Here is a 12978-nt window from a genome sequence, read left to right as displayed (position 1 = left end):
TTTTGATACTTTATAAAAAGAAGCTATATTTATATTGATTACATGTGTTATTAATTACCTGTTTCTTCATTTATTGCAAACTTTCCTTCCGAGTTTCCTTGTATAATTTCATATTTGACTACATTATTTGGTGGTTCTGCGTCTTTATCAATTGCTTTCACAAAAGCCGCTGAAGTAAAATTATTCAAACTTGGCGATAATACAAACTCATATAGAGACCTTTCAAATTCTGGTGGGTTATCATTTACATCTAATAACTTAATAATTAATGGCACTGTGACTCTTAAACCTACGCCGTCCTCATCTCTAGCCTCTACTAAAAAATGCAAATCTGGCATCGCCTCACGGTCGAAGCCGTGATTATTTGTTGCTATAGTAATTATCCCTGTCGTTGGATCTAAATATAACGATGTATTTAGATATCCTAATATAGCAGTGTATTGGATTTTTCCAAATATTCCCGTATCGACGTCATCTGCGGCAACTTGTGTTACTCTAGTACCAGCAGTAACGTTTTCGTAAAGTTCCACATCATAAGATTGAGCTAAAAATACTGGGGCATTATCGTTCACATCATTAAGATAAACGGTAACGTTAGCCACTGCGGAGAGATTTGTTGCTGGCCCAAGTTCTTGAGCTAATATCTGAAAATAAATAACGAATATGGTTGAATATATAAGTTTCGTAAATTTGGGGGTATAAATAAAGTGAAGTGTGAAATAAATAAAGATTTAATACACACATACATAAAATTACCGATTTTTCAATATAATAAAATAAAATTAACAAAACATAAGCTTTACAGTGAGAACTATCATGATAGTAGTGGACTGAAAGAAATGAAAGAACTAGGAACATCCTATAAACTTTACATAATCATACAAGTTATTTTAAAGTAATAATTAACATGTTGTGTTAGCATCGTGTACATTTGATTGCAAATGAATTCAGCATTGTTACCAGTCGTATATAGGTACCACATAAACGGTCCATTAAATTACATATGCACATTATATTGTAGCGGTAGGCAATACGTTTTCATTTGTTTAGTATACAATAGACTCTTAACCTGAAAGTTCGTTTAACATGCTATGGTGCTGGATATTAATGAATAAATATTTATCTAAAGCAATACATGTATACTAAAATTTATGTAATTATTCACTGAGAGCTCTCATTTTGAGTTCAAAGGGCAACATTCACTTGTTACGTGAGCTGTAATGCTCTATGTCAAAACATATAGACTGAATGGGCGTAGTTATTTGTAAATATACATTTCAACAGTGAAGGATTTATATTTTTATGAGTATAGGCTAATTTATTTCCGCCGCCCCATGTACATACCTTTCTAAAACAATAATTTTCCATTTGTAGTAAAGAAAGGAAAAGTTAAATAAACTGCTCTCATCTATAACTCACGCGATAATATTGGTTTCGATAGGAATGAGTTTCTATAGGGATTTATTTAAAGTATAAAAAACGATGAGAAAACAAGTGAAAGTGTTTGACTTTTATTCTTTGAAATTTGCCGCCCCTAGGCCGGGGGCTATATGGCCTATTTAAAAATCCAGTCCTGGATTTAGGACTGCATTTCAATATAATCTATTCTTGTACTTTCTAATAAGAATATAGGTACATGATAAAAAACCAAAAAGTGTATTCACTTTAAAAACACAATTAGAATAACTAAAACCAAGAGCAATGTAATATTCGTTGCATGACTTTATTGCAAAAGAAAATCATCTGTAAAATGTTCCCGTTTAGTATTTAGACATTCATCTATTATCTGTGAGATCGCTTTTCGCGCTATTATATATATTTTGATATATATTTCAGTATTGTTACATAATTTGCAAAAAAAATGTACCTGAAATATCACAGATTTGCGAGCTTCAAAGTCCAACATAGTATTATCCCGCACTTTGATGATGAATTGAGCATGTCTCTCAGCTACCGTTGGCGATATCTCAAATGTTCCATTATTTCCTACAAGACTGAGAGAGAAGACACCGTTCTTGCCTGCATCATTATCATTCACTTGCGGGATATAAGGGTCATTGAAGGTTAATGCAGTGCCTTGGAGTGCATTTTCATCCAAATAAGTGATGTAGCTGAAAGTTTAAAAATAGGAGCGCTAAAATATTATAATTAACAAACAATTTTAGTTGGGCACACTACATCTACCCGTATCATGCTAATGTGTAATAATTCAAACAGGATAAGATGCATAACATCTTAGTCATGTGAATAGCAACGCATGAGTAGAATCACGGGTGTCGTATGATATAGGTACCTACACTATTATTGAAATTGAATAGAAGGCATTACGTTATAATACCCGTAGTGCTATTCATGTATAAAGGCAACGGCTATCAGGTGGACTGCTTACCATTCCAATTACATAAAAAAGAAGTACTATGACTACTATAGTAGATAGCATAGTACATAATAAACTTATAATATTAATATATAGTATCAGAAAATAATTAATTTAGTTAGTCAAAGTTTAACACAGGCGATTAACTGAGCACTTTAATGTTATTTAAAAAACATATGTTTGAGTACTACTCTCTATGAACTACTTTGAAAACTATACTATTATATATACTTACAATTGATTTTCAAAGTACGGTGGTGAATTCTCCCTTTCAGGTAAAATGAAGGCGAGTTGAACGGTAGAAGACATAGCTTCAGGTTCCTCTCTCGATAGTCGCACCTCCTCCGCAACAACCGTGAGGAGTATGGGAGCACCAGCATGAGATATAGCTGCGATTTCTTCTATAGGCCGTTCAAGAGTTACTTCACCTAGAAAAAATAATATTTCTTATTGTATTAAGTACAGTTTTGTAAAATTTAAAATGGGTCCTATAAAATAAATATTACATTTATAGAAGACTGCTGATTGAAGATTGGCAACCTTAAAATTTTCGCCGTGATATTTTAATCTTTTACAAAAATGATCGAACCAGGTAACGTTATATACTAATATGTGTTTATTTATACGTGGTCGTAACGAAGTCAGAATCAAAATTAACCACGTACCTATGTTTCGTGTCAAAAATGCTTAGTAGATATAGATGTACCTACATCAGACACTACTAGCGACCTTCAGCTAAAAAAATTGAAATTATTATTAAATAACATATTACAGTTATTACAATTCTAAAGAACTAAATAGAAATTAATTAACATAAATATGTATTTTGATGCACTACAATAAATGAAAAGAATAAAATGGCTTAGCGCCATCTCTTGACAACTGCGAACATTAATTGTATTGACTGTCAAAAATTGCTCACTGAAATAGTTATACATTACAAGAGAAGTCGTTAGATGTCAGTGTATACAAATTAAATTTAATAACTACTAGTCTAATTGAAATTATCTAAATCCGCTTTTAAATTTATTTCTGATAATTTTGTGATAACATTCCTCATCTTGACATAGGGTTATATTTCTAGTTTTTGTTTGTTTATCATCAATATACCTAACTAGTAAAAAAACATTGGACTAAAAACAAAATATGTTTTTATTTGAATGTTTCTTTTACTACATCCTGAGTAGTGACACAATATATTCTTATTACGTCACCGTCCACCGTGGCGGGTAACAATAAGGAATTAAAAAACAACATTATATAACCCCCCTATTGTTACCCATATTAATAGTCATATTTGTCAGTCAAGTGTGAGTTGAGCATAAGCATTGCTCTCTAAGTGCGTCAGACTGAGTGCCACAGTATAATAACTGACTTAATTATCTACCCACATAATAAGATTGAATCTCTGTTAAACTTTCATTATGTCAAGTCCATGTCAAGACAAAAATGTGGCTGTTAATTACCATACAAAAGTAGTTAACTATGTACGCTCCGTAATCATATGTCGTAGTGACGAGGCGTAAATAAGAGACTCATTAATATTTCATAATTAAGCCGATCGTGCATGTCGGATGTAGTTGTAGGTATGGCATAATGCACTTCATAATATTATGACATTTTCTTTCAAATAGACCTTTAAAAGTACAACTTTCTTTAACATTACCATGCTTTTAATATAGTTTGATTTATTTTAAAAGATTGTATTTAGAAGGCTATTCATAAGTTCTCTTTCTAAGTGTCTCAGCATATATTGAAATAATAGGAATACTAATCATAAGGCTATAATCTTTAAATGATATTTACATTGAATTTGTGTATAACTTAAGCCATAGATTGGTTTCTTGTTTTTGTGGAACAGAATGTTTATTAGATATGTACTACACAACTTTGGTATTTCGATGAGGAGCAATCCCACCGCCAAATATCTCTATAAATTATAACACCTAGAGGCCTCTAGGTCGTCTTCATAGCAGAAGTCTTCTCGAAGTTTGATCATTAAAGTTCCTTTCTATAATTTATACGCATCTCATAATTGGTAGGTCTTCCGATTACGAACTTCGGCATTCAACTTGGTACCTCTAGTATTCACAAGTTCTTCCAAAGCGTCCGATCAATGCGATAAATTTACGACTATGCAAATTAATATTGGAACTCTTAGGAGCTTTGTACATAAGATGCTAGAAAATTGAAAACAAATAAGGTTTAGTCTACTCACAAATAAGAGAATATTACATAGTTTTCTTTATCCGTAGTATAGATCTCATGAATGGCAATAGTATAGTAATTTTGTGGTAAGCCGAAATAAAACTATTATGGGTCAATTAATATTGATAGTGTAAATAACACCCGAGTTATTTTTAAAGTAACGAGGCCGTGGACTTCTATTTCGGTATATATAATACATGTTTGTATTCTTTACTTCAATTTTTGAGGAAAATCATTACAAAACCTTATTACTACTTACAACGTTACTTCCTATAAAACTCTACAATAATTCCTATGAAATGCCGCGAATAAAGAAACTTAAAATTAATACTTGGAAATTATTTCCTATATCGTATAGAAAATAATAGATTGATTTTCTAATAATAAAGCAAATTTCTAATAGGAATAAATAGCAATGGACGGACTAACTTAACAACGGATGACAATTTAGTCAACAGTTATTAAGGTAGTCCGATGAATATCAATTTCTTTCTATCGTGTCCGCTATACTTCAATGCAATTCTCTTCATTTAACAATCCTACAAGCTTCCAATGGTTTAAAGCAAAGTCAGTGTATTAAACTATTTGTTTCTCCTCTTATGTATTATAAATCTCGCACCAAATTTTTATAAGATATTACTATAATCAGAAAATTCTTTCCAGAAGGTTTAGATATTTGTACTTATACCATATATACCCCTGTGAGAAGAACAGGCTGATTGATAGTATATCGGTACTTTACCATTATTATATTATTAGTACTTACTATTACTAGTACTTGGTTATCGATAAATTATTCATGTTCTATGTGTTCAGGCTCTAAGTTTTAACGGTTCTTTTGAATTCGCGGGCGATAGTTAAACGAACTGATAATGTCGGAACAAGTCGAGACCATTGTCAGCTACCGCCAGGCTATTCAAAGGAAGTGCTGCTTTATTATGAAGGCAGGGCAGCTTTACAAACAATGGTAGCTGAAGTGAGACAGCGACGGGTTGGCCTAATGAGCTATTATGTGGCGGTTAGCACAACACGAGCTTGCACCATTGGCATCGTATCGTATCTTAGGGTTGACATCATAATAGTAATTGGAATGGTCTAGAAATTATTAATCTGATAACGAACATTGACTTGTAAGTCTTCTAACTCTGTTATCTTTCAAAGATATGAGTGAAATATATAGAATAAAAATAAAGAACTCTCAACCTTTGAATTTAAGTAATGCTATCAAATATTTTAATCAGTGAAAAGACAGCTTTATCAATGTTTAATATTATATATAGGTAAGATATATACTAAATATAGCGTCCAGCGTTATATAATAAAATAAGTCAATCTGTAATTCCTAACCGTGAAATAAAATGTCCAGTAACATACTTGAACCATAAAATGCTAGGTTCTGTGCCTTTGTATGTTGCCTATATCAGCATTACGGCAACCCTAGTACCTTATTATGAACATTTCTCGCGACACAAAAGCTTTATTATTAGCAATTGTAAATATTGCGCACGAGGAAAAGTCAGAACGTTGTTTTAATTGCTGTGTTAAATTATTGTAGTAAATGAGAAAAGTTTGTATAAGTTGGGCGGAAATGCTTGTAAACTTTACACAGGTAGTTTTAATGTGGTATAAAATTAGGTCAGATACCATCGTTAAATTTACACGATGGATTAATGGCTGATTATCATTTTCCATGATTATGATGAAGGTAGAAATTTAGAAACAAATCGCACGGAATTACTAAGACGGGTTAATAAAATGTGTGCCCCGATGCTTAATGTGTAAAAAAAATATCATAAAATTGTACTACTATTAATAGATATTTAACTTCAATTAACGTCAGATATTCAACTTTTAAGCATGTCGCTTTTTATAATTTAATTTCATATTAGAAGAACCAACATGCTTAAAAGTTGAACTATAATTTTAAATTCATTAACAGACCGTTCATTCTAAAGTAGGCCATGGCTTAGTCAGGGAAGTCTAGGAGTGTCGGTTGGCGATAAGGAACTAGGATATCCTACGGAAGCCACGGACGGACGTTGAGATTTTATCGAATAAAAAAAGGTGCTCTGACCTCGTCGTGTTTATGTGGAAATGTTCAGAAAATAGCAATAAACTGTTTAACACAAATAGGTAGACATTAAAAACTCAACTATTCTTAGAATACACGTACTTATACAGCAAAGTGCTATTGTTATAGATACAAGTATGGGTTAAATATATCATAATGTGCATGTAAATTTTTGGCGCCTTATTATAGGGGGAAGCGGATGGTTAGTAATGTGGACAAATAACCCCCATTGCTAGCAATGTACCATATCAAGTTGACCTCCATGTGATACCCCTGAAAACCATCGATAAATTCATAGTGAATTAACCATGATGGGCTAACTGACCTGACCTCATGTTGTGGTGGATGCTTCAGTGCAGGTGGGTGCGCCATTAAATTATCAGTAACTGTTACTGGCAGCTTGTCTACCATTCTTTTTATAAACTTTATATTTTTTATACGTCAATTTTGACTAACTATATATTGTTTTGTTCCTTCTTGTTGTGAGCCTTTTTTGGGAAGAATACACATTTTTACTGGTATTTGGTTTTTATTAAAATAGTAGTTGTGTTCCCGCTCCAGTAACAGTAATTTAACTTAAACTAAACTGGATTGATTGACCTGTATGGTACAGGTCAGTTAGTCCAGTTACTTAACCTCTCATCTTTTGAAAATTATATATTCATTAAACTGTTTATTTTCTATCATGTCAACTAGCTATTAGTAACATATAGAATGCTGGTAGGTAATCGTAACTACACAAACAGGGAAAGCTCATAATGGACTAATAAGATTTATGGGTGTTCTTTTAATAATTACTACAACACGCTACCGTAACAATTTCCTTAGTTGTTTGGGGTCGAAGGTATTTGTGAATACGTACGTAAAATGAGCAGAAAAATAGCCAGTCGTTATAAAAGCAATGACCTATTGAATATATATAGATGATAACGCGTAATGACCAGTGCATTTACAAGGCACAGCGTATTAGTTTGGTTCAAAATCAGACAGAAATTTATGGGGAAAAGTATTTGATATCTATGAGGAAGGCCACCAATGCGAAAGTAAAGTTGTCTGTCTGTCTGTTTGTTACATTTTCTTGACTATACGGCTGAACGGATCTTAATGAAAATTGACGATAAATAAATGTTGTAAGAGAGTAGTCTATATTTTACATAAATAAAGCAAAACAGCGAACAACTTCAAAATGTTAAATAATTATTTAAAGTGTAGTGTAAGCTTTATCTAACAAGAATTTTTGATACCCACCATACAGTTACAATGAAAAATGTCATGAATAAATTTTGAACGTTTTCACAGCAGGAAAATGCAAGCTTACAATTTGCGGGTACGCAAATGTTTGCCCTCATTTGGGTCGGAAAGTAAGGGTTTAAGGTAGTCACTTAGTGTAAAACCCTAATAAATGGAGGTAAAACATAAAGAACTGTTGACCTCGTAGCGAATGTAAGCTTTAAACCGAGCGCGTAATGTTCTATCTTTTGCGGATTTTATATGTTAGATTAGGCATAAACGATATACACACACGACTAACACAATATATGAAAGTAATTAACTGTCCCTAAGAAATATTTGAAATAGAAATACTGAAAATTACATTGAATTTTTTAAGGTTCATGAATAATAATTACTACTACTGTTTCTGCCCGCGATTTATAACGAGGTGTCTTTACAGTATTATTATTACAAGAAAAATTATGATTTCACTCACCAGTAGTCTCATTGATGTTAAAGAACGGCGTGAACGGGTTCCCCTCAGATACTAAACCGTATCTGATCGGTCTTGGGGCACCTTTATCACCATCCTCAGCGCGGACTTTCACCACCGTGTCACCAGGTGCAACTTGCTGCGGGAGGTGTGTGATGGGAGGTGCAACTGTGAACACTGGAGGCATGTCCTGGATATCCTGAACTACCAGCACAACCTCTAAGCCAGCGATATTTCGCGTATCTTTTCCCAATTCTACATATGGATCCTGTAAATGAATAAATATTTAAGTCAGTGTTATTTTTTCGGATTCAATTATTATTTCAGAGTAAACAAGATATAGGTCAAGTAATTTTAAAACCTTCAAATGAATAGGCTGAGGGTGTTATTTACTTTAAATAAGAAGTAAATTAAAATGCTTCAAATACATAGACTTTGAATATTTCAAATATTTTGCACTATGGGAATAGTGCAAAATATATGCATTTTATGGAATGTAAACAGTCTCATAGTAATTTTATCTTTGTATAATAGCAAACATAGCTACTGAAATAAAGTTATGATGATCTACTAGTCTCTACTTGCTTCCTTCCGGCATCTTACTAGCAAATTTTATTTAGGATCCATTCAGCCAAACTGTAATAAACAGACAGACAAACAAACGTATGAATTTGAGATAATGTTTTCTTTAGAAAAGTAACGCTTGCAATTAAAAATTATTCAAAGAAGAAAGTTATTGAAATTTTAGTTCATTATTTAATTATAATCAACAGCGTAATAAATATCTTAGGAAATCACCTCTTCACAGGCATATTATGATTCTCATTAATATCCTGCATAATTTACGAAATATTTAGGTCTGTTCCATATTAGAATCGTTGGATATTGGGTCGTAATTAAAAGCGTGCGTAAATTAATTAAGAAGTCTTATATGGAACAAGCACCTCATATTTAATAAGCTAACACAGTTTAGAGGGTCATTACTGGCCATATTTAAACCAATTTCTTAAATAACATATTCCTTCACGGCATTTGACCGCGTTCCGTCTTTTATTATGGTTAGGAGTTATCGTAATTATCACAACTGGGTTAATAGGATTGTGTTTAAAGTCATTTGATTTATAAAACACGCATTTTACCTGGTAGACTGTAAAAAGTGTGTAGGTGTATTTGTCTCACTTATAACAAGTGTCCAGCAGTTTGCTTTGTAACATGTGATTCGATTGTAGGGTCAGATTAGGCAGTGAAAGTACAGAATAAGACGTATCTTAGTTCTCTGGAATGGCAACGCATGATTTACCAATCATGCGTTGCCATTTCAGAGAACTACATGTGGAACCCACGATACCTCGTGGGTTCCACATGACATCCTGATGTCCTTAGGTTATGTGTATAGTCAATGGTAACCATTGACTATATATACGTACGACCATAAGAATGCCAATTACATTAAAAAAAAATCTCACCACAGCTAATAGTGTTAAGTGGTACATAGACTGGGCCTCAAAATCTAAAGGTCCAACTAAAAATATGGTCCCCTCTGTATTTTCTGTGGATACTCGACGTTGGCGAATTGCGAATAGCGGCGATCCCTGAAATAGAAAAAATGTTAACAGTGTTCACAGGACGTTACTAGTCTTAAGGTTAAGGTGAAATTTACACATTCAATTAATATTGTGATCTAGGGCATATCGTGATATTTGTTGAAAAACTATATCGAAGTATCGACGGATCTCAATATGTATAGTACACTGTATCATGATAATTACATTGCGTGTAGCCTTCGCCATATTCTCTTAAACGATCCAGTAATTGTTGTAAAATATATAAAAAAAATTAACTCTGCCCACATAATAGAAGATCGCTTTCAAATTACAGTTCGAGTAAGGACACGCTCTCCATTATTACAGCATTTAAGTGGCCGGTAAAACGTCCTCGGGTTACGGGTGCCGGCTCTACATGGGCTGTGAGAAATTTAACACGCCTCGAGTCCTCTTAATGCTTGGTAATTGTGCAACATCATTGGACAGACAGACTCCAACTTGCTGCATAATTCTTATCATTGTATTCTGTGCTCTTACTTTGTATATTTCAAGAGTTTTCATTAAACTTCTTGAACAAGCTGAATCGCGCAAATTCATCTAAGTGACATTTTCCTCGCATCAATGACGGACAAATGTTTTTGTATTATATCTTATATTGCTTAGGTCTATAAATGCGCTATCCAACAGTACAAAGTTTTTTTTTCAATTTAAACCAGGAGTTAGATTGTCCCGTGCAACCAAACAAACAACCAGTTTCCTTTTATAATCATAGTACAGCTTAAAGATGACAATTTTGGAAAATAAGTTATTTAACACTTTTTCATCTTCTGATGGTCAAACATTTTGTATTTGTTACAATGTCTGTATTCCTCTAGGTATTTTTATATCTATATTAATTTCATGTACTTATTTTCTCTATTATTTTAGTAAGTAAGCAAACTTGTAGGCGGTTTGGCATTTATGAGAGTACAGCCACTGGGTAAATATACAAAAACAGTTTTATTATATTACAATCCTTCTAAATTATATTCCTATTGAATAATGTATAATACACCCACATAAATCAAATCAGTATGTAAATTAGAACAAAAATCATGAATTAGTCTATTACTGATATACAATTTTGATGCTTAATTAGATAAGAAATAATAATTACGGTTCTGTTGTTCACTAATGTTGGGTTAAGACACGCAAATTATAAAATGAACACAGCGGAGGCGTTAAGGTACGACGTTACATCGCAGCTTAAATGAGGCCTATTAAGATGGGAGCAACTTTATTATGTGGTTACAGCGAAACGTCGAACACGAAGCGGTTGAATTTCTATTAGATGTAACTTTGTAATATCATAAAATTACTCTATATCTTGTATAAGATAAGAGTATACTCACGACTTTGTTACGAAAGGGTTAGTCAGCAGTATCTAGAGTGTATTGGATTTTTTATGAATTATAGCGCTTTAAAATTTTCAAGAACAATATTTCGTTTCAATATTAATTGATTGAGTTGATTTTCTTTCTTTTCAATATATGGTATATTGAAAAGAAAGAAAATCAACTGTAATTTAACTATACTAAGAATAATATCATTATGTGTATTCTCGGTTGTTACCGAGTTGAGAGACAGTGTGTTTGATAGATGGAGAAAGAACACAATACTTGATATGGCCAAATGTCTCTACTGTATATGAATCCAATGTAGCATTGAACAAACCTGCCGCCGTCTCTTGGAAAAATTTGATTTGTTCTTGGAGCTTCCATCCCCGTAGAGTCAATTAGAAAATTACATTACCCCACAAAGTTGTCATTCTGATTTGAACGCTATGCTGGGGTTAGAGCTTGGGAGCTACAAAGGGTAACTGTACGCTGATATATTTTATTTTTGATAGCAGACAATTATGATTGTACAAAAAAGAAGAATAATATTGAAACTAGTAAAGGAGTAGAGTTAAAATAATACTATGATAATATTATTTCCTGTATGTATAACTTACCCAAAGCTCCAGTTCTAAAGGCTTCGGTGAAAGTGGATTTTTCCGCGCAATCACTATTTCGAGATCCGTACCGCGCTTTGCGTCCTGTGAATAATAATATTGTTACTTCATTCTGTATTCACCCTTGATTCTATTTTCTATAATAATTTGCGGGAATTTTTTTGCACAATATCAATGGACACATTTTTTTTCAATTGGTAATTTTACTCAATTTCCAGATATATCGTTTGTTATAGATAGTTATGTTTATCTAATAAGTACTTATTATGCAAATGCTGCGTATTTATATATTTATGTTATTAAATAAGCAAATATTCAAAATAAAGTAATAAATCAAATAATGTTTGTTCCCAATAAAAAAATAAAATACAAAAATAAAAACATTTTTTTACAATTTACAATTTTCTATTGTTTTATCCCTTATCTGTTACATCTCGTATAAAGATTTTCTTCAATTCAATTTCCTTTTGTAAATGCATTAATGTTGTCAAGATATCAAAGGACGGAAATATTAAACAAAATTATCAAACAAGAACTCATTACAAAATGTCTTAATAATGCGTACAATGTACCTGTATATTTTTTTTCTAAATTTAGTATTTAATATTTCTTTATTTAGTTACTTCACTTATATTTATACATATTTACTTTATTCTATTCTTAATTTATGTCTCACGACATAAGAAAAATAAATAATTAAGTATTATTACTTAATTTTTTTTTTTTCTATTTACTTCAGATTACATCCATATGTGTATCCATACTTATGATATCTTAGTTACATTATGTGATTTCCTAGTCTCAAGCAAAAATAATACAATTATAATTTAATATGTTTAAAGAAAAGAAGTACAAGAGAGTTATACTAAAACTGTTTAAATTGTGATACTTTAAAGAAAAACTAATTTCATACCTATCTATATACCTACATGTTTTTGACGTTAAAACAAAAATTAAATTAAGTTTTACAAAGTTATTATTTTTCGTTACAATTTACAAGGAATCTGAGACCGATTGCGAAGCTAGCAGACCACGTAAGTAATGAAATCTTTTTAATTTTGTATCAACAGTTTGGTCATA

General features: G+C 32.1%; 1 protein-coding gene across 1 annotated transcript in view; it reads right to left on the bottom strand.

Moving 5' to 3' along the window:
- The window catches only part of LOC131849421 (cadherin-86C), a 121352-nt gene that overhangs the window by 5628 nt on the left and 102746 nt on the right, over positions 1-12978 (bottom strand). The window contains exons 5-10 of the mRNA XM_059199498.1: positions 11899-11982; positions 9828-9953; positions 8365-8629; positions 2613-2805; positions 1868-2111; positions 59-644 (exon numbers count right to left, since the gene is read on the bottom strand). Coding sequence (XP_059055481.1) covers positions 59-644; positions 1868-2111; positions 2613-2805; positions 8365-8629; positions 9828-9953; positions 11899-11982 — 1498 coding nt within the window. The remainder of the gene's footprint in view (positions 1-58; positions 645-1867; positions 2112-2612; positions 2806-8364; positions 8630-9827; positions 9954-11898; positions 11983-12978) is intronic.

The sequence above is a fragment of the Achroia grisella genome, unplaced genomic scaffold, assembly GCF_030625045.1.
Source record: "Achroia grisella isolate CSIRO2021 unplaced genomic scaffold, CSIRO_AGI_Agris_v1 utg642, whole genome shotgun sequence".
In the NCBI taxonomy this organism is placed as follows: Eukaryota; Metazoa; Arthropoda; class Insecta; order Lepidoptera; family Pyralidae; genus Achroia; species Achroia grisella.
This window is presented reverse-complemented; position numbering and strand designations above follow the sequence as displayed.